The 22,028-nt window shown below is 50.0% G+C and overlaps 1 protein-coding gene across 1 annotated transcript in view; it reads right to left on the bottom strand.

The window, feature by feature from the left end:
• Window positions 1-14,903: 14,903 nt before the first annotated feature.
• The window catches only part of Mindy4b (MINDY family member 4B), a 29,333-nt gene continuing 22,208 nt past the window's right edge, over window positions 14,904-22,028 (bottom strand). The window contains exons 11-12 of the mRNA XM_040270001.2: window positions 16,689-16,869; window positions 14,904-15,541 (exon numbers count right to left, since the gene is read on the bottom strand). Coding sequence (XP_040125935.2) covers window positions 15,399-15,541; window positions 16,689-16,869 — 324 coding nt within the window. The 3' untranslated portion in view covers window positions 14,904-15,398. The remainder of the gene's footprint in view (window positions 15,542-16,688; window positions 16,870-22,028) is intronic.

The following is a 22,028-nucleotide window of genomic DNA, read 5'->3' as shown; positions in this document are numbered from 1 at the left end:
CCTTTGGAGGCAGGGTCAGCACCCTGGTCTGAGGGCCCATGGAAAAGGTGGGCTGGCCTCTCCCTGCCTCCCTTCACCTGAGAGCTTTGAGCCTCTACTGATGGAGTGGTGCTGGGCAGCAGGGCAATGGGAAATGTGGAGGCCCAGTGCTGGCTGGACACCAGCTCAGCCCCCCACTCAGCCCCCAGCTCGACACCCAACTGAGCACCCAGCTCAGCACCCAGCTCAGCATCCAGCTCAGCATTCAGCTTAGCACCCAGCTCAATACCCAGCTCAGTGTCCAGCTCAACACCCAGCTCAGCACTCAGCTCAACACCCAACTCAACACACAGCTCAGTACCCAATTCAAGTCCCGCTCTGAGTTCACTACCAAGAAAGACTGCAGGGAGCTTGCTGACTTTCCCTGTTTTCCTCACCTGGAAATCAGGCTGCCAAATCTGCCATCAGGGTCTTGGATGGCCTGCCATAGCTGATGCCTGGGAGGGCACGTCACAAACCTGGTGCCCACTTATATGCACTCTAGTGCTATTTTGATTACGAGCTAAGAAACACGGTGGCAGAGGTGAGTCCGTTTGGAAACCTGTTGTGCTTTTTCTAGGAGTTGTTCTCTCTGACTCTCAGTATTTCCTCTACACAGAGGCTCTTTTTAAGTGGGGGTTTCAATCAACCAGGGAGGAAGCCCATGGGGTCCTGGGTGGGGGGACTCCTGGGTAGGTCTTAACCTCCTCTGCAGTGGCAGAGGCCTCTTGGGATTTGACCTGATGCTCAGGTTGCTAAGGGTGCTGGGAGGAAGAGAGGCGAGGCTCCTGGAGTGAGGGAGGGGCTCAGGTGCAGGAGCCCTAGGGAGGACTGGGGCTGTCCGAGTGGACATTGACCTTTCCACAAGTCTGAACCCCCTGCCACCCGTGTTGAATTCTGCTTTCTGGCCTTTACAGCAGCCATCTCCTCCCTCCTGAGCTGCACACAAGCCGTCCCCTGTAACACCTTAATAGCAAACTTAATTTCTGGCGATGATTCTCCAGGTGACACAACTCTCGTTTCATAGGAATTGGGTACAGCCAGAATGTTTCTTATGGTTTAACAGCACCAGACTCACGGTCAGGACTTGCAGGTGTGAAATACTTGCTTTTGTAATTTGGTAATTAGTACTTTTACAACTGGCAAGGTGGGAGTGGGAAGGAGGGAGACCATGAGTGAAGCAGGGCCCTGAACAACAACGCTAGGGGACACCGGACCCTGCAAAGCTTCGTCCTTAGGGGGCTTGGGCTTATTGTATTAAAAAACATATAACAAATTTCAACTAACTTTTTTGCTCAAGGCAGGATTTTTATTTAAATTATTTTTTCCTAAATTTTAACTAATAAACAATCTAAAGTTCAAATCACTGATTCTTTCCTTGAAGATCACTTTGCTATTGTCTCAAAGAGCCCTAAAGTACTCAACATATTGCTCTATTCCTAGTTGTTTTTAGAAATAGGTTGGGGGCTGTAGTTAATCAAAAATGAGAAAACCGAAGCGCGGGAAGGAAACATTTTTTCTTACAAAATGACGAGGTAGACTCGTTACAGCTTTTCTGCCCAAGGAGATCCTGCCGTGGTTTTCTGTAAGGAGTGCACCCTGGCCAGGCCAGTGGATGGCTCTCGCTGCTCCTGCCACGGACGCCCTGGAGCTCCGGCCCACTTTCTCTCCCACTCAGCTCTCTCCACCCATCTCTTCCCACCCATATCTCCACACCCAGCTCTCCCACACCCAGCTCTCCCCACCCAGCTCTCCTACACTCAGCTCTCTCCCCACCCATCTCCCCCCATCCATCTCCCCCCACCCATCTCTCCCCCTACCCATCTCCCCCACCCATCTCTTCCCACCCATATCTCCACACCCAGCTCTCCCACACCCAGCTCTCCCACACCCAGCTCTCCCCACCCAGCTCTCCCCCACCCATCTCCTCCCAGCCAGCTCTCCCACACCCAGCTCTCCCCCCACCCAGTTCTTCCACACCCAGCTCTCCCCCACCCATCTCCCCCCAGCCAGCTCTCCCACACCCAGCTCTCCCCCCACCCAGTTCTTCCACACCCAGCTCTCCCCCACCCAGCTCTCCCCACCCATCTCTCCCCCACCCATCTTCCCCCACCCAGCTCTCCCCCACCCATCTCCCCCCACCCAGCTCTCCCACACCCAGCTTTCCCCACCTAGCTCTCCCCCACCCAGCTCTCCCTCCACCCATCTCCCCCTACCCAGCTCTCCCCCACCCATCTCCCCCCACCCATCTCCCCCCACCCATCTCCCCCCAGCCAGCTCTTCCCACCCAGCTCTCCCACACCCAGCTCTCTCCCCACCCATCTCCCCCCACCCAGCTCTCCTACACCCAGCTCTCCCCACCCATCTCCCCCCACCCATCTCCCCCCACCCAGCTCTCCCTACCCATCTCCCCCCACCCAGCTCTCCCCCCACCCATCTCCCCCCACCTAGCTCTTCCACACCCAGCTCTCCCCACCCACCTCTCCCTCCACCCAGCTCTCCTACACCCAGCTTCCCCCACCTAACTCTTCCCACTCAGCTCTCCCTACCCAGCTCTCCCCAACCCATGTCTCCCACATACACTCTTCAACCTCACCTCTGCCTACAGACCACCAAAGGATACCTTCCATCCTCGCTGCTGAGGGACAGGAAGCATGTTGGAGCCGAGGCCCTGCCGAGACAAGGACGAGGGGCAGAAGGCCTGGGGGTGTGAGTTATTTCCTGGCAGCAGACTCCACACAGACAAAACCATCAGAGATCTCTGGACAGCTGTCCAGGAAGAGGAGCTGGGACAACAAACAGCAGAACAAAACAGCAAAGCAAGACAGCCTGGCATGGTCTGTGGGTCAGAATGACTGTCCAACGGGTGTTTGGCAATCCATCAGTGGACAGGGGGTCACACTGAGAGCCAAACAAGTGGTCAGAGGCCGTTTGTGATCATGTGACATATATCTAGAATTCTGTCACAGTTCCTGGCTCAAAACCCCCTCACCAGGACAGGCCAGGGGAGCTAGAGGCAGATACCAGGCCCTGCAATCCTCCCACCCATTAGCCTTTCAGTCTTGGAGCTGGACATGAGAACCGCTGCTGGCCCACGCTGGCAGAGGGTCATAAGCCCCCTCATTCCAGAGGGTTCTGCCTCATGCCCTGGAAGAAGGTCCCTACACAAAGGGACCCAGAAGGACAGGAATGGAGCTACCTGGTGGGGGCTCCCCACGTAGCCCATTAGATCCTGCTCTGCACCCTTCCCCTGACCTTGCCCCATTAGATCCTGCTCTGCACCCTTCCCCTGACCTGGCCCTGTGCAACTCTGCATCTGAGACCTTCGACTTGTCCTCTTTAACAATCCTGCCAATCAAAGTAGGCGCCTCCCCTGAATTCTGTGAGCCAAGGAACCAAGCCCAAGGAAACAGCCTGGAGGAACCCCTACTTGTAGCTGGGCTTATGACTGGCATCTAAGCTAAGGGGAGGGGCAGTCTTGGGGACTGAGCCCTTCACCTGTGGAATCTGACACCATGACCAGAGGAAACAGGATCAGAGGCACCCAGCTGGCGCCAGTGACTTCAGCTGTGATGGCTTCTTCTGGGTGAAACCCCACTCACTTGGTGTGATGTTCTTTCTGTTGACCGTGGCGTGGCAGGAGAGGACAAGCAAGATACTGATGTATCCAGATGCATGTCTTATTTCCTTGATCCTGTTAAGTTCTTGCATAACTATACTTTTCCTCTAGCAGCTAGCCCTGAGTGCACAGGCAGAAGTGACCGAGTCATCATGAGCATCGAGGATTTCCCGTGGTGCACCATTTCTTTTCTAAGTGGGAATCTCACTGTATGGGACAGATTCCGAATAGCCGGGGCAGCTACAAACCATGCAGAAATGACCCTCATGTGCACTTAGCAACCTTCTGCTTCTTATTACCCTGAAATTCAAGCTCTGGAGCACAACGTGGTTCTGAGCTGGGCTCTCCGTGCAGAGAAGACAAGGCACACACACACACACCCACACCTCCCAGGTCCAGCCTATTTGCATTCTGAGACGCCCGCAGCCACCCGAAGGAAGGGCGATTTTATTTTGTACGGTGACAGTTGAGCTCCCTTGGCCGGCTCATCAGCACACCCCCGCACTCCCTGTGACTTTAAATTGCTCAGCGAGTAACTCTGTCCGGCTTGTAAGCAGCAGTCAAGCAGGTGTTTCCCCTCCCACCCCACAACTGCTGCTCTGCCCAGTGCCCTGTCCTTCTACCTGTGAGTCTGATTAGTCTCTGAAGGTGCGGGCTCTTGGGCTGCGGCTGTGTGGTAACCCTGTGTGCCCTGCAGCACTTCTCACAGGGGTGGTGGTTGGCAGGTGCGGGCACTAGGACAGGAAGGGCAAGTGTCCTGGGAGAGGAAGGGTCCAGAGCTCCCTCCTGTGGAGCTCCAACCCTGCTCAAGAAAGCCAATAGAGGTGAAGGGACTTGGTCAAGGAGTGGAGGTTTGATTTAGGATGTGAAACAGACCTCACACCAGTTTCTTTTAGGAAACTACATGGCAGCACTGGGTAGAGGGGATGGCAGTGAGACTTTCCCCACCCCTTGGCCTGGTGACACACAATGACGCTGGTTAAAGGAGTGCACTTCATCCCTGCGACCCATCAGATCCTATCACCTACTGTGTGCCTTCCAATGAACGCCGTCAGCACCCCTAGTAAATAGCCCATTTTAAAAAGCAGATTGAGATGCATTTTATATTCCATTAAGTTCAGCTGCTTAAAGTACGCTATTTAATATTTTTCATGCATTTGTGGGGCTATGCAACCATCCCTATAATCTAATTTGAATGTTTTTATCATCCGAAAAGAAGCACTGCACTGCCCCAGCCTCTTCCCACCTTCCCCCCACCTTTACCTGCCACTCCTTCCTCCAGCCTGGATACTCACTACCCTGGATTTGCCTCTCTAGATTTGCCTATTTTGATAATTTTCTCCATATGAGTTCATACAGAATCTGGTCTTCCACGTGGTGTAATTCTCTGAAGTTTGTCCATGCTGGAGCAGCGTGGTGCGGTCACGTGGCGGTCACGTGGGTGAGCCGTTCCTCTCTGTTGCTGAATGGCATCGCACCGTATGGACAACTACTTGGTTTATTGGCTTATCAGCTGATGGACCGTGGAGATGTTTCTGCATTTTGGATATTATAAATAGTGCTGCTAGGAATATACAGGTGCCAACATTTGTGTGAATGTATATTCTTGTTTCTCCTGGGTACATATCTGGGAGTAGGATTTCTGGGTCACATGGTCACTTCCTCTTATCATTTTGAGGAACTACCAAACTGCTCGGAAAGTTGGCCCCATCTTCCATTTCCACTGGCATTGTCCAAGGGTTCCTCTCTCTCCACCGTCCTTCCCATAGTCTTCTTTCATATCACAGCCACCCTGGAGAGTACAAAGTGGACCTCATGTGGTTGTGATTTGCAATTCCCTGATGCTAATGCAGGATGGTCCCCAGATAGCTGTCACCAGCCCTGGTCCCCTCCCTGTCTTCTTGCTCATAGTTTTCAGAAGAACTGTAGAACATGTTAGGAATACAACATCCCAAGATGGGAGAGGAAGGACTGTCTGGGACAGTGGGCTTGGTCCCTCTCTCCCCAGAGGCAGGAAGCTCTTCAATGCTGTAGCCCAGCAAATCATTTTCCCTGAGGTGCATAACCCAGGCAGGCCACCTTTGGGTCTCTCTGCTGCAGAGTAAGTGGGTGCTCAGAGGAGACTCCAGCTTTCCCCAGCCTTGGGGGACCAGCTGTTTATGATTTTTTTTTCTCCCTTCTTTTCTCCCTGGCTGCCTATCGGTAACAAATCTGCTTTACAAAATGTGTGCACGTGTGTTCTATCTGACCGGGTCTGAGCAGACAGTACAACTGCGGCTCAGGATGCAGGGGGCAGAGAGTGGACCTCCTCCTATTCCTGGTGGTTGGCACAGGGCTGACCGTGCTGTCCTGATGCAGTGGGAGGTCTCCTTTGGATTGGTTATTAGTGAACCTGTGCCACAGCTCATGGTGTTGAAATCTTTTCGCATGCTTAGTTAGCCACTGTCTATCTCCTTTGGGGAAATGTCTTTTCAAATAATTTGGATATTTTTAAATTGGATTGTCTTTTTACTATGGAGTTTTGAGTTCTTCATGTGTATTCTGCATACAAGTTTCTTATCAAATATGTAATATTTCCTCTGAGTCAGTAGGTTGTCTTTTCTTGCTGGCATCCTTTGAATACAAAAGTTTAATTTTGATGAAGTTCAACTTTTCATTTGTCTTTTTAGTTATGTATCTAAGAAAACATCACCTGACTGACCTCAAATAACAAAGGTTTATGTGCATATTATTTGCTCAGAACTTTATAGTCCAGTTTTGACATTTAAGCCTGTCATCCACTTTGAGCCAAAGCCTGTATATGGTGTGAGGTAGGGTCTGACTTCGTGCTTTTGCATGCGCCTTACCAGTGGTCCCATCACCATTTGTTCAAAAGACTATTCCAGTGAATTGTGTTGGCCTCTTTGTCAAAAGTCAATTGGCCATTAAGTCTTCTGGACCCAAATTCCATTGACCTATAAGTCTACCTTCAAATGCCCTATTTCAGAAAAATCATTGTATTCACTATATTATCCATATAGAAAAAGCATACATTTTAAATGTATAATTTTGATTAACTTTTTGCAAACTGATCATACCTGTGTAGCCAACATTTAGAAATATAATATTATTAGTACCTTGCAACCCACTTGAACCTTTCCTAGTCACTGACCACAAAGGTGACCACTCTCCTGACCAATCAGCACAGATTGGTTTTTCCTTTTTTGTATTATATACAAATGGAACCACACAGCATATACTGTCTCCTGTCTGTCTTCTTCCCCCTGCGTTATGCTATGAGGTCTGTCCATGTTGCTGTGTACAGCAGTTGCTCATTCACTCTCACTGATGCGTACTGTTCCATTATCTGGAATTGTGGTTTCTGCTTATTCATTCTGCTGTCGATGGCATTGGGTTGTTTCTAGGTTTTGGTTCTTGGGAGCAGAACCCCTTTTCAAAGTTGCTGTACAAATTTACACCAAAATAAGAGCATCTTTATCAAAAAACATTCACAGAATGAAAGGTCCATAGGGAAGAAGATGTTTGCCATACGTATAGTTCCCTCAGAAAAAGCAAAAAATCTTACAAATCAACGACTAAATCGAGACAATCAAGTAGAAAAGCAGACACGGGACGTGAGAGAGAACAAGGGCCAAAACCACATGGACAGTGCTCAAGTTCATCCGTCATCAGGGACTTGCCACAGTGTGACACAGTCACCCATGGAGTGGTGCAGGTGTCAGTGAGAATGTGCAGACTGGAACTCCTATGTACTTCTTTCAGGAGGTTGGAACAGGTACATTAGCCTTTCAAAGTTTGCTCATGTATCACCACGAGATTTTCAGTATTAGGAGATTGTGCATTCTGCCCCACCCCCTTCTACTCTTTCAAGACAAGTTATCAGAGTTTTAAGTTGTGTTGAGTGTTAAAATTGTGTCCATGCGTAGGACTTTTGTGAGTAAAGGCGATCCCCAAGCTACTGCCTTTTAAGCATTACCCTTTTTTATTCTGTGGTGTGTTTCTTAGAAAATGGCAAAGTCTGATCTTAAGCCTAGTCTGCAGTCTTACCGTGCACAGGAGGGACTGAGCAATTTTAAAGTGAGTAGGGGTAAAACCTGTGGGGGCAGCACCATCCACCCCACTTCCTTGTGTAATGAGGACCCCATGGCTTCCACCTGGCTCTGTCCGTACCCCCACCCACCTGGGGCTCACCGCCTGCTCCTGGCCTGGGATCAGGTCTTGGCTCCTGCAAACAGGGTCTTGCTTGCCGGCAGCCTGCCCTGGGTTCTGCCGAGGCTTCAGTCTGCCTGTGGGTCATCATCCGTGGGTGCTACCAAGAACTGGGCACAGGAAGCCAAAGCAGGGACTGGAGTGGCTCTGGGGAATGGGGAGGCGAGAGCCAGAGGTCTTGAGGGTGGGCACAGAGGTTGAAGCCTAGATTCAATCGCCTTCCTCAAAGAACACACTGACCGTCCATTGTCCATTCTGTTCTCAGTGGGTGGAGTGGAGTCCATCCCCAGTTCCAGGATGCTGAGGTGACTAGAGAATGACCACACCAAGATTATCCCTCCTGGCCGCAGAGACCGGTGCAGGCGCAGTTGGGGGGAGTTGCTTTTTCCACCGAAGAGGCTGGAAAGAGAAAGCTCTGGGGTTTGGGGGGTGTTTAGTCAGCTTTTTTTTTTTTTCTGCTGCTGTGATCAAAAGACCCAACAAGAATAATTTTAGAGGAGGAGAAGTTTACTTGGGGACTCATGGTTTCAGGGGTCTCAGTGGACTCCACAGCTCTGGGATCCAGGTGAAGCAAAGCATCATGGGAGGGCGTGGCAAAGGAAAGCGGCACCAGGAAGCAGAGCAAGAGGAGAGCTCTCCTCACCACCCCCAAATACCAACCCCAAAGCCAGGCCTCCAGGGACCCAGCTCCTCCAGCCACACCCCCCCACCTCCAAGTCCCCATAGTTAACCCCTATCAGGGTTAACACACTGATCAGGCTCAGGGTCTTGTGCTGTGTTACACAGAAGCTTTGGGGGACACCCCACATCCAAACCTTGACAGGTGGACATCTTGTTAGTCCGAGGGGGCTTGTCTTTGAAAGGAGACAGACCGAAGAGCAGAGAAGCAGGGGAGGCCAGGTCCAGTGACAGTGCTGGACCGCCTCATCCCCTCGGTGCTGAGGAGCAGGCTGCTCCTGGACCTGTCAAAGAGGGAGTCAGCACTTTTCCTCTTTCACAAGAAAGCCAGTTTGTGTTGATTTCTCCCACCAAAATAAATCTGAGTAGTTCCACAGGCAAGGACAGCGGGTGCTTGTGGCTTGCCGGGGAGCTACAAGATTTAAGGAAAGGTCGATGGGTCACGTGAGTGGGAACAGAGACACGGGTCCCCAACTCTGCTCTGTGCAGCAAAGCTGTGCATCTGTCTGCTTTGCGTGTCGGGGTTCCATAGAAAATTTCACAAGAAAATCAGATTTTTCTCTAAAAAAATTATGCACCATTAGGTGAGAGAATTAACAGATAACAACAATAACAATAAACACCAGCCTGGGATTTTTTTCTTAGAATGAAGCCTGTATGTCTGATTTGCCAGTCCTGTGACAAACCTGGGGTCAGTTTCTAATACTCCAAGACTTCTCTAAGGAGACTGTGGTAAAAGTTACTAACGTGAAGTTTTTTGGTATTAAATTGTAACATGTAATGTTCTTCATAATTTTATGAAGCAATATTTCCCAAATGACCAATGCCTGAGAAAGATCCATTCAAAGTGCCAGATACATTCATGGATTTTTATGGGACAGACTTGCAAAGTTCATCCAGGTGATTTCAGTTTCCATGTTGCAACTGACCCTTAAGAAATGACAACTACAGAGTTTTGGTGTAGTATCAAGGGAGAGCCACAGAGCCATCAAATTCCTCCTTCCTTTTCCTTAAATATCTGAGGCCAATTTTCTTCATATTTTTCAACTAAAAGAATATATCACAACAGTTGGAATGAGGAGGCAGAAGTGAGAATATAGCTGTCCTGTTTTAAGCTGACCACTGAGGGTTTAAGGGCAGGGCGCAGTGGTGCTCTCCCGTAATCATAACTGCCCGGGAGGTTGAGGCAGGAGGAGTAACTTAGCAAGAGCCTGTCTCAAAATCAACTTGAAAAGGGGCTAGGGATGTAGCCCAGGGGCAGAGCACTTGCCTAGCATGAGTAGGGCTCTAGGTTCAATCCCCTAGCACCACACCAAAAAACAATACTAAACAAACAAAAAACCTCCAATATTTATAGAAATGTAAAATAATGCCTCTTTTCATGACTTTTTTCCTTTGGAAAATATAGTTGTTTCTCATACATACCTTTAAAGGTTAGTATGTATTAAGTTTTATTATTTTAAATGAATTAATAGATAACTATTCAGCCAATTTTTGTTTTGATTTCTAATGGAAATCAATAATAGGTTAGTAGATCTAACCCAGGTAAATAAAAGCCCTTTGGGATCCTTGATAACGTTGAAGTATGTAAAAGGGTCTGGAAACGGCCTTGTTTGAGCCTGGCTGGTCAGTGGGCAGCTGGGTGTTTAGCTCATAAGCATACAAATGAGAACGCAACTGCCAATCACAGAGAGTGGCAGGCAAAGGCCAGGTGCCGAGACAGGCACTGGGGCCTAATGGGAATGGAGGTGGAGACAGAGGTGGCTTAAGCTGAGATCTGAGGGAGTGCCCCAGGTGAGTCTGGCATGAGATGGGGCAGGGGCCAAATCCTACAGGCTGTTGCAGAAATTGCGAAGTTTTGGGTATTTTGTCCTAAGTGCATACTAGTGACCATGATGAGAGTTACTATCACATAATCAGACTTGACTCTGTAAAAGGTCACTGATTGTCCTGTGGAGCAAGGATTGGGAGGGGACAAGAAGCCAGGTGAGACAGGCTCTGGTGTCTAGGAGGGAGGCGGCTGTGGACATGGAGCCACCTGGGTAGAATGGAGCAGGGGGGGTGCCTCCATCAGAGCTGTCCTGCCCCTGTGCTCAGGGATCCCAATCCTAGGTGTCTCGAAGACTAAGCATCCACTACACCAATGTTATAGACACCCTGGGTCTGTGAGTATTTGTGTGCGTTGGTGTGACTGAATTGCCATCCTGCCTTGGACGGTTTTGCTGGGGAGAGATTGATGAAGCCTCTCTCAGAGCTCCACCTTGTGGACAGTAGTGGAAAGGGTTTTTGTTTGGTTGGTTTGGGGTGGTGTTGGTTTAACCACTGGAGAAACAGCAACAGCAACTTAAGATACCAAGTTCTCCAGGAGGTTCATAGCTATCAGCCATCCCACGTCCTTCTCGGGCAAGAGACGGGATATGAACACATTCAACACGGTTAAGTTTAAACCCTTGGGCTGGGGATGTGGCTCAAGCGGTAGCGGCTCGCCTGGCATGCGTGCGGCCCGGGTTCGATCCTCAGCACCACATACCAACAGAGATGTTGTGTCCACCGAGAACTAAAAATAAATAAATAAATATTAAAAATTCTCTCTCTCTCTCTCTCTCTCTCTCTCTCTCTCTCTCTCTCTCCTCTCTCACTCTCTCTTTAAAAAAAAAAAGTTTAAACCCTTTCTCTGAAAATAACTGTTCGAATTCATTCAAATGTGATCCTCTCTGATGGCTTTTAAACACAGTTATTTCCCAAAGTCACCTTTTATTTAGATAGCTCCAGATGGCCACTAATACCTTTTGTTTTTATGCCAAAATGTGCTCCACTGTCACTCCCATTTTCTCCTGAGGTGGGGTGGCCTTTTGCTCCAGCATCAGCCTGCGGGCAGTGGTGTTATCTGCCTTTGTCCACTAGGTGGCCTCCCTTGAGGCCGGGCTTTTCTGCTGCGTTTCCTGTTGTGTCACTTGTGCCCTCAGCTGGGCCCTGGCTACGCCTTGCTGGTCTGTTGCTCTGGGCTCCTCAGGAGGCCCTCCCACTGCAGGACTGGCTTCTCCGGGTGTTGGGAAGTCCCCTGGGGTGAGGCAGATCCCTCTCTCGCAGGTTAGGGTTATCACCTTAGTCCAGTACGATACTGTCATAACCAGGGAAACCCAGCCTTACCTTCTCCTCGTGGTGTCTGGGCTCCTTGCAGCTCTCTGCCACCTGGCTGGGTTCCCCAGTGTTGGTCCAGGCCTTGTGCCTGGCCCCCAGCTCTGGCCGGGGGCTTGGGGTGGGAAGAGCTTTTCTCCTGTCTCCCGGGCCTGCCTCCTCCCCCAGCATGGGCAGGGGAATGCTTGCCATGGTTCAGTCTAGTTCACCTCGGGCTTCCTCCTGCCTCCTGGCTATCTCTCCGGCCTCCCTGCGGGGCTCGTGGACTTGAGGGACACTGGGATCCTCGGGTCAGCTTCGGGTTGGCTCTCTGCCTGCCTGGTCTTCTCTGTATGTGACCCCCACCCCAGGCCATCCTGTGACCCACTCTCTGTGACTCCCGGGTGTGTTTATCTGCTCCAGATGCTCCTGATCCCTCCTCTCAGCTCCCTGTGTAGTGAAGGACATGAACTTGGCATTTCCTCCCCTCTGAGCCTGCTGTTCCCTTCCTGCGCCCAAACACAGCAAAGGTGTGACCTGCCACGGCTCCCACTGGAGCCTGGACATCCTTCCAGACCCCTGCTTCCCTCTCTCTGGCACCTGTGGCCTGTCCTGCCTTCTCTGCTGTCACCGACAGGTGTTCCGTCTGTGTGAATTACCAGCCCTCTGCTCTGGCCATCACTGACTCCACTGCTGGGATGGCCGCCCAGCTGGTCTCTGCATCCGTCTGGGCTCTTGTTATTCTGTTTTCCACACTGAGGCACCTTTCAAAATGCAGATCTTCTCAGGCCTCTAGAATCTTCCCAGGCACCTCAGCGCCATGGTCTGAGGCCTCCTGCTGCTCTCCAGAGCCTCCTTCTCCTCCTTCTCTCCAACCTCCTCCTCCTTCTCTCCAGCCTCCTCCTCCTTCTCTCCAGCCTCCTCTTCCTTCTCTCCAGCCTCCTCCTCCTTCTCTCCAGCCTCCTCCTCCTGCTCTACAGCCTCCTCCTCCTGCTCTACAGCCTCCTCCTGCTCTATAGCCCAGCTCAGCAGCTGCTCCAGTTCCTTCACCCCGTCTGCTCTCCTAGGTGCCTCTCCAGGCCTCCAGATCCTCCTGGGAGACGCCTTTCTTGGCCATCAGTCCTGAACTCTGAGAGGACACGTCCAGAGTCCCTTCCCTTGGAATGCTCACCGGGTTTCCAAGTGTGTGCCCACTAAAGTGGGTTAGTGCCATCAAAGAAGAGCACAGGAGCTCGAGGAGGAGAAGAAGGGGTGTCTGACTCACTCCCCGCATTTCCCAGAACCCCACAGTGCCTGGTGCAGGGGAATGCTAAGCCACCTGGTGGAATGAGCCAACAGCTGGTCTGGTCTCCAAGGCCTGAAGGCTATTGCGACATTTGACGTATGTGTCCATAGTGTGCTACCTGAATCAAGGTCACATTGTGGCCAAAGGTTGCACAGATCTGGACAGTGTGACACCAGCTTCTCTGTTACTTCTGCAGGGTGAGGTGCAGGGAACCTCAGATCTGTTGTCCCTGTCCTGGTCCTACCTGGCCTGTGACACAGGTGAGCATGTACTGGAAACATGATCCATGCTGTTCCTTGAAGAACAAGTAATGATTTGGGGGCAGGGGGACATAATAGTCTAATGTTAATATTTACAGAAGAAAAATATTTGCCATCTCCTCCAAGCTCCATTAAAGACACAGTTGGTTTAGGTCACTATTCAGAAAAATTAATATCTCCATCTTCAAGCAAATAATTTTCTCCTGCTTTAAGTCTGAGAAGGTAAAAGGACAATTTGAGTCATTTTTCTCAAAATTTAGAAGTTCAAAGGTGAACTCAGAGCCTGAGGAAATTTCTAGCTTCTTCTAAATAATACAGCTTCACCTAAAAAAAAAATGCAACTATTGCTGGGTGCCCTGTTTATAAGAGGAAAACTCATCTTCACCTACATTGACATACAAAGTGATTAATACCCTTACATATCATAATTATTATATCTTTACATATAAAACATAGGTACTTAATCTTTCCTGCATTATTTTACTTATTTATAGACTTGTTCTGGGAATAATTTAACAGAGATTACAACAACATAAAACATATGGCAAACTAACATAAATTATGAACAGATTAAAAATTCAAAGGGAAATAAGGGCAGAAACAGAATATGGTAACAGGGTTGAGACTGCTTTACAAATGCCTTTTGTGGGGTCTATGCTGCTGCCAGGGACCTGCTGGTCACCTACCAACAGCCATTCTGCTGTCCTCTGCAGACCCTGACTTTGTTCTTTGCCCAGTGTCTGGTGCTCAGTCCCAGAGGATGAGCAGGATTGAGCTAAGGGCTGTGGGCCTCCTAGCTAGGCCATTCTTGTAGAAAGGAATGTCCTCATTGTCCGAGGCTCCTGTGAGATCTCTTAGAGTTAAGTGCTTCTCACCAATGCACTTAATGTGATTCCTAATTCTGCTCCAAGCTTTCCAGCTGTCAACACCAAGAGGGACATTGAGTAAGTAACAACCCAGTGTTCATTAAACCCTCACAGGCCAGCAGCTCAGCAAAAGCAACATGGCTACGTCTAAGACCAAATTAAGACCAGGGTCTGTAGGGACTCACTCATTTATCTGATGTGTTAAAAATCCCAAATGAAAACACTGATGATAAAGACAGTGTAATCAGCAATCCAAGCCAAATTGGCTTCCTCTTTTGACATAATTTATTACTCACCTTGAAGTTTCATTTTCTGCATGTCCCTTAAGTTAAACATTGTTCTGGAGCCAAATGAAAATGCACTTAATAATTAATGTGGACAACAAGTGCAGAAAAGTCGTGCTTTGGAAACTGACCCTTGGTTTCCAAATTCCAAGCCCTGAGTCTGTGAGTTGGCAGACCAGCAAGGTCTAGGTGGTTCCCAGGGACATCTTCTAGAAAGAATGTGTGTGACTCCATCTTTTTAAAACATAGGAAGGCACTTAACAGAACAGAGGGACCCCATGCTTAAAAGAACTGGTTTCCTCTTTAAACACTGACATGAGAGGTTTTATTTTTATCCAGGATCTTATTTTACAGAGAATAAGACATGCCTTAGTTTTTGTTTATTGATATCATTAATATTTATCTTATGAAAAAGAAACAAATTCAACACTGGAAAGAATGCAGCAATACCGCGATGGAAAGAGGGTGTCTCCAGGCTGGGTCTCCTTGACCACTTGGGGCCCCTGCACCTGGCCAGAGTGACCAGCCCACCAGGAGGAGCTCCCTTCCAGCCCAAAGAGCCCATTTACCATTTGAGGACAAGAACTCATCCACGTGGGCAGGCGAGCGTGTCCTTGGAGGGGACCAGTCCCCCTGCCAGGAGTCTCCGAGAAGGCTTGTGTTCTTGCCATGACTGAGAGGGGATGACGTACTGCCGATGACGTCATCCCCAAATGGAAGCTGGCTGCCTGCTCCCGTAGTCCGCGTGAAGAACCAAAGCAGAAGAGGAACTTGGAAAGAGCAGGCACAGGAGAGGCTTCCTAGCATCCTTTGGGTGAAAGGAAGGCGTGAGGTTAAGGAGCCGAGGGTCCGCTGGGAAGACCCTGGTGCGAGTGCTGTTTCTCTATGATGCCAATGCCTATGGCACTGCCGGGGGGACTTAGCAGGGAGAAAACCAAAGGCTACTCGTGGTAATTTCAATGGGGCTCATGACGGGAATGTAGAAATCACCCACGCCCATCCTGGCTTTTGCACCCCAACAGTTCAGAGACTTAGACTTTATCGCACAACCTGGTTTTCTCTTTAGAAAAAGGGACCAGTCCCATTCCAGGTGATGGTGGCCTCTCTCCACTTGGTTCTGATTGCCATCTCCAGGGGAGAGAACCGTCTTCCGGGTCTGTGTCCGTCTTCACGTCTGCCCCTCTCCCAGTGATGGGAGTGTGTATCTGGGGGAAGGAACACCAGTATCTACCCCAATCCATGCACACCCTTCCCGAGGAGGCCAGGACAGGCGGAGAAGAGGGAGGCTGGGCAGGAGGTGGGCCTGGGGGCTGTGGCCTTAGAGCTGGGGAAGTGGAAGGAGGCCCGCACCCACCCCGGGGGGACTCTGGGGAATCGCATGGGTTAATGTGAGGGGAGCTTTCAACACAGGGCCCAGAACAGAACGTGTGGGCTGCCTGCGAGCTAATAAAAACACCGTGGCTTCCTCAAAGAGGAAAGTTAAATTAGAAATGGCAATATATTTTAAGGAACATCTTGTCAATGTCACCCTAAATTAAATGGGCTAATATGTGTTTTTCACAATTAAAGAAAAAGAATTAGAAGCTGCACAGATAAGATGGTCACTCGGTTACTTTTCCAAGTCAGTGACAGTAATGGAGGATGATGTAATGCCAGGATATGGTGCCCAGTGCTGACTGGGATATGGCCAGGCTCCAGAGAGAGAGAGCCAGGGCTGCCCGATACAGACTCCAGCCTGCCTGCTTCAGGACTGTGTCCGAGGGCCAGTGCACGACAGAGTGGTGAGGAGGACCTCATGAGGATGGTGGGGACTGTGCCTCATCTCCCAAGGGCTTTCCTGTGGCCATCCAGACTCTGGCCCAGGGCAAGCCCTCCAAGGTGCCTTCTGAGCTAGTCTGAACAGAAATGCACCCCTAGTTTGTCTGATTTTGTCGCTGGATGATCACCTGATGTCTGGTTGTGACACAGAATCGGCCAGTTGGAACTCCCTCTCCCCACTTTTCCCATTCTCTTCTTTTTTAAATGTCTCTCCTAAGGCATTACATACTGCAAAAATAAAAAGTCCTGGACAAGGCTGTTTGGAAAGTTGCCTCTTTGCCCTTTGTGTTTTCTCGAACCTAAGTTGTTTGTTTCTCTATGTTTTCCTACTGTGCCCCCTTCCTTTTTCAGGGTGTAGAATGCCCATATTGAAGGCTGGGTTTAGATCTGTGGGATTGTGCCAGGCTTCCTTTCAGGACTGAGCCCGAGCACTTTCCTGCAGAGACAGCGTGACTACCACACAGGTGTTAATCAATGGCCGCTGCGTCTCTGTGGGCCCAGCAGAGCCCGCAGACCCAGGTCTGAAGTGCTCACCTACGGTAAGATGTGAGGGCTTCCTCTGCGAACGCTGACCACTGTACAGGTACAGATCAAAGACACGCTCCATTTTCCAGTCTGATAAGAGCTGCCTGTTTGTGCAAAAAAGGACGCTGCAGTTTCCATTGATGTTACACAGCCAGATGGGGAATCTGGGGGTCTTCAGCATGCTACCCACCTGCAGGGGAGAGAGGCAGGAGAGGAAATGTGGGCCTCACCACCCCGCAGAGGCAGGGCACCATCACTCGGAGGCGCTCTCTTTCTGTGTGTGTGTGTGTGTGTGTGTGTGTGTGTGTGTGTGTGCGCACACCTGCGCGGGGTGGTGTGTGTTGTGTTGTGAGGCCCAGCCTGAGTCCTCCTCAGGGACCAGCTCGTGTCCTCAGGCAGGATTCTGCATTTCTGTGGGGCAAGGGGGATGCTGCAGTTTCTCTCTAATGGATTATATTCTCAAACTGCTTTTGGTGGCCTCGTGGAGGGGTGGAGGAGTCTTCATTTGGATTTAAGGCGAGGTAAAGAACAGCCCAGGATGGGAGTGCAGGGTGGGGTCAGAGAACCCTGACTCTGTCACTGAGGAGGGCCTCTGCTCTGTTCCCAAGACAGGACAGCATTTCATTCAGCAGGTGGCCGGGTGTCTGCTCACCACTTCAGCTGCACAAGAGAGATGCTTAGCAGGCAGGGGAAAGCTACGGCAGTGGGCCGCAGACCACGGCACACGCAGCAGGCTCCCGGCTACACCAGCTGGGAAGGTGTCCTCGAGGGCAGCGTCTGGTCATACCCCACGTGACACCATGTTCACTGGTTTAACCAGCTTGTTTTCTGTTTCCTCCAGGCAACTGTCAGTTCCTGAATTCCCGCGGCTGGTGACTAGACTCACACACCAGCACACAGCGGGGCCAAGGGGTAGGAGCAGTGGCCTGAGTATTTCAGTGGCCCCTGGAGGTACCAGGATATGGTAGTGTATTTCTATAAAAAAAATAGTTACATTTTGATTAAAGACTTGGGGAAACACCTATTTTGAAAAAGACTTCCTTCAGCATTCATAAAGACAATTTTTTAAAATGTTAAGGACAATTTAGCTTCTACTTAAAGAGAAACAATGATTTCCACACAGTGCCCAGAAGTTTTGAGACCTCCTTCCCCGCCCCCTCTAGCTTGGTTCTATCCTACAATGGGAGGACCAACATTGCCATTTTGTTTTTTTCTTCTCAGTCCTCAGAGTTTACTCTTTGTTCAGGAACAAATTCTATTTTATAGAATATCCAGCTTTGGAAAATTATTGCATGCTCTGTAAACCCAAGTATTAAAGGCTAATAACTTGACATTTTGATTTCTCAATAGTTCTGTTCATATTCCTTCATTTTCTTCTGTTCACGCTCTTCAGTTGTGGGTGAGTGGATGAATCAGAGAGGCTTTCGTCTTTAAGCATTTTGCTTTTAGCTACCGGAGAAAGATTCTATTACCGTGCTTTAAGGAAACGACCTTAGCTTTAGTTGGTGGTCTTAGAACCAGCACCTCAATCAGAACGTGCTCCTAGTGGGTGCTCCTCTCCTCCTCCTGGCTGAGGCCCACTAAGTGTCTCACATACCCGCATATTCAGTGGGCATGGGCATGGGTGTGGGCCTGGGGCTGGTCAGAATGCAGCAGCATGTGCCCCTGAAGCTGTCCCTGGTGACTGGGATCACACGTCCAGCCCAAGTTGCAGCTCACTTGAAACTTGTCGTCAGGAACACAATAAGCTACCTTTCTTAGGTTTCTTGCTGCTCTCCCTGCATTAAGATCATGTATAATCAAAACACGATACGAAGGACATGGAATTGCTAAGGTTGGAAAACGTGGATAAACTGGGAGATGGAGGGAGGGCTGTTTGTCACCAACTGTCATTCCACTGGAATTTCAGGTGGACATTCTGGCTGGCTTCAAGTCAATGGAAGTCCCTGTACATTATGCCTGGATGGACGAAATAGAACATGCACTTACAAAACATCATTTCATAGATTGATCATAAGGAGGCGAACTTCAACGGCACCTCTCCAGGCCCACATCCACGCACTGCCACCTCAGGCCACAGCTTCTTTCCTGAACTCAAAGTTACCCCAGATATTGTTCAAGGAGGAGGAAAATGAAGTAGTCCAAGTCCAACCACCTCTGGCCCCCCATGGTGACCAGCTGTCCCCTGAGCAGGAAGACTCCATGGCTACCTGGGGAGATGTGGTGGAAAGGGGACTGTCATCTGGGACCGTCATGGTGCATGGGGAACTAACTCCCTGAGGGGGCCTGAAGATGACCATGAGATACACCTGGCTTACGCCGGTCCTGCAGAAACCAACAAAACACCTCTTGCCCCAAGCCAGTCAGACATGGCCCCTCACATGAGCAGTTGGACTGAAATTTTCCATTTGAAGCATTTGTATTGCTGGATAGACACCGTTTACCAGCTACTCCCAAAGCAAGATCCAAGTATGTTTTATTGGTGAGATTCCACCAAGTCTGAATTTGTGCATGTTGCCATGGTGAGCAGGAAATTAAATTGGGATACAGAGGTGCTATAAATAAGACACCTTTCTCCTTAGGTTCACTCGTTCACTCTTGGTTCAATAAGCCCGTAGCTGCCATGCACACAGCCACCAAGCTTCACATACCGCACATCCTTCAGACCAAGGTAGCATTGGAAGGACAGGAAGAAGGATGGACAGATTCCACACAGAGAAGGCCACAACTGAGTCCATGTAATTCTTTTTTACGTGGCCTAGAGCAATGGTGCTCAGAGCGTGTTGCTGCGTGACGAGCTTGGGACCAAGTGCCCGAGGCCCTGGGCTGGCAATCTGAACGGGAGAAAGGTGTTGGCCACGTTGCACTTTCTGCTCTGGGTCCCGGTGACGATTCCTGAGCATAACAGTTAACGGCCCGGCTCTGATCTCTGCCACCTGGAACACGGAGTCCATGTCTCGTCCCTCATCGAGCTTGCAGGTATGTTGTGAAGTCAAACTGGACAGTGGTTGCGGGGTGCGGCCTCAGAGGCCCAGAGCTGAGTGAAGCAAGCACAGCTCCAGCTGGTACTTTCAGGGTTGGATTTCCCCTACCCGACTCTCTAAAGGGAAATGTAAAGAGGGAAAGGGCACCCCTGGGACCGTGGCAAGTGCTGCCAGGGTGCTGGGGACTAACTCGGGCCAGACCTAAATGGCTTCAGTCCCTTCCAAAAATGAGAGTTGATTTCTCTTCTCAGCGGCAGGTGTGAGGATAATGTGAACCTCCCAAGGCTTTCCAGATGGTGTTAGACTCAAACTGCTTTATGTTCTCGCTTAGGTACTGGAACCTCACAAACAAACCTGTACCCTCCAATAGGAAAGTAACAGGGAAGCTTCAAAATAGAGCCTCATCTTGCAGGGAGCAGGCCCCATCCTGCAGGAACTGTCAGTCTGGTGGGCTCTGGGGGGCTTGCCATGTCAACAAATGACAGCTCCATCTTCTCTCTCTCTTTTTTTTTAAATGTCACCCACTGGGCTGTGACATTGGGTTGAAAGACAAGTGTTTTTGTAGTCTCTGCAGTTGGATTGCAGAATCAGAAGAGATGGAGTTGGGAAAGACAGAGGTAGGGGGTGGGAGGGGGGTCGAGGACAGGCCACCGGGCAGCACAGCCCCGATGACAGAGAGCACGAGCTGTCCTTTCAAACTCAGAGAACTTTCTTACGTTAGGTTTTTGGTTATCAGTACAGTACATAAATATCACACTCAGGTTTGTCACACCTCCCCTCGACAGGCCACTACATACCCATAAAGCCCCTACCTGCCCAGTTGCACATCATGGGTGATGGGTGGAGTCACCGTGCCTCAGGGGAAAGGAAGGGCAGTTGCAATGGAGGGTCTTCAATCCTGCCATGTGAGGGAGACTGTTTTGCAGCCCCCGTGGAGCTGCGGTCTTCCCTGGGTAGACTTTGGCTGGGCAATGGGTCTCAGGCCAACGCTGGGATGCTGTGCAGTGTTAGTCATCTGGTCCACTGGGGTCTCTGGTTAACACATCTCTGAGTACCACCAAGCTTGTCCTGTGGTTAGAAGTTCCACATTCCTGACAGGTGTGACCCACCAAACCGGAGGTGACGGAGGCAGAGCCTGTGCACAGGCCCCTGAAGTTCACGATCATGGTGAACTCACAACTGCATTACCCTTGAAGCCAGTGATGAAGTCCCTGCTGGTTGAGCACGACGGTCATGCCCTCTGAAACCTGGCCATGATTGGCCACTGTCCCAATGTTGGGCCCACACCAGTCCATGTGCACATGATGTGTTACAGACTGTAGAATACAGAGCTGTGTTTAGAAGGGACTGTGAAAGAAAGGGCTGATGGTAAAGTGGAATTCTAGGGACTGGCAGGCATATGCTTATCATTGACCAGCAAACAGCCCGCGGCAGAGGGGACAGAATTGGGGCTTTGAATGAAGATAGAGCTAACCAGGTTTTAACTCTGCGGCGTGCCTGGCTGGTGAGTTGGGGCAACTTCCTGCACATCCTGCAGTTTGGTCTTCCTCATCTCTAAGGCGAATGACTAAGCTTGGACTTGAAACAACAGTGATTTCAGTTTTGAGTGGAAGTGAGGATTAAAGGAAATCGGAGATCATTGCAGATGGTCCCCAGGAAGCCAGAACACAGTAGGTCTCTATGCATGTGGCTGTCCCCAGGATGAATAAAATGCCATTGAATAGACTTCCCTTAACTGCCACGTGTCAGCGAGGCGGAGAACACACACACATGCGTATATGTAGGGAGCTACTTCAATACTACATATGAGTTAGGGATCATTTTTATCCCAAATAATGAACTGATATGTAAGAAATTAAAAAAAAAATTGCCTGCAGGTGAAATCAACTTTACATGCATGGGCTTAACATGTTTGTAAGATAGCAAGCCATCAGCCTATGGTTGCTCTTCAATACCCTGTTTTTGGAATCAAACCCCAAGTGCACATAGACACGACTGGATAAACCTCCCCGGAGGAACCCGTGGTCTGGCACATCCTGTTCTTGTGCCAGCAGGAAAGCTCCTTTTTTGATCTTGTGCTATGACTTAAAGGTCCTGGCAAGCTTATTCTTTATTATTAGAGGGTATTTTGGACTGCAGGTGATTTTCTTTAGTGCAAGATTCATCAGCTCCATGGGTCTGAGCTGACTTGTGTAGAAAGAAATATGTTCCAGAAAAACCCAGGGCTGGTCCCTGGGCGCTGCTGACTCTCTGGCTGAGTCCTCTCTCCCTCTTCTCAGAGCAACTCATTTTGCAAACACCTGTTCAATTTTCAGTTAGGATAAGGTCTGAGGCTGTTCCCGAGGCTTGGTAAATGTTAAAAGGA

The sequence above is a fragment of the Ictidomys tridecemlineatus genome, chromosome 3 (assembly GCF_052094955.1).
Source record: "Ictidomys tridecemlineatus isolate mIctTri1 chromosome 3, mIctTri1.hap1, whole genome shotgun sequence".
NCBI lineage: Eukaryota > Metazoa > Chordata > Mammalia > Rodentia > Sciuridae > Ictidomys > Ictidomys tridecemlineatus.
Note: the sequence above shows the minus strand (reverse complement) of the source record. Positions and strands in the feature narration are given on the sequence as shown.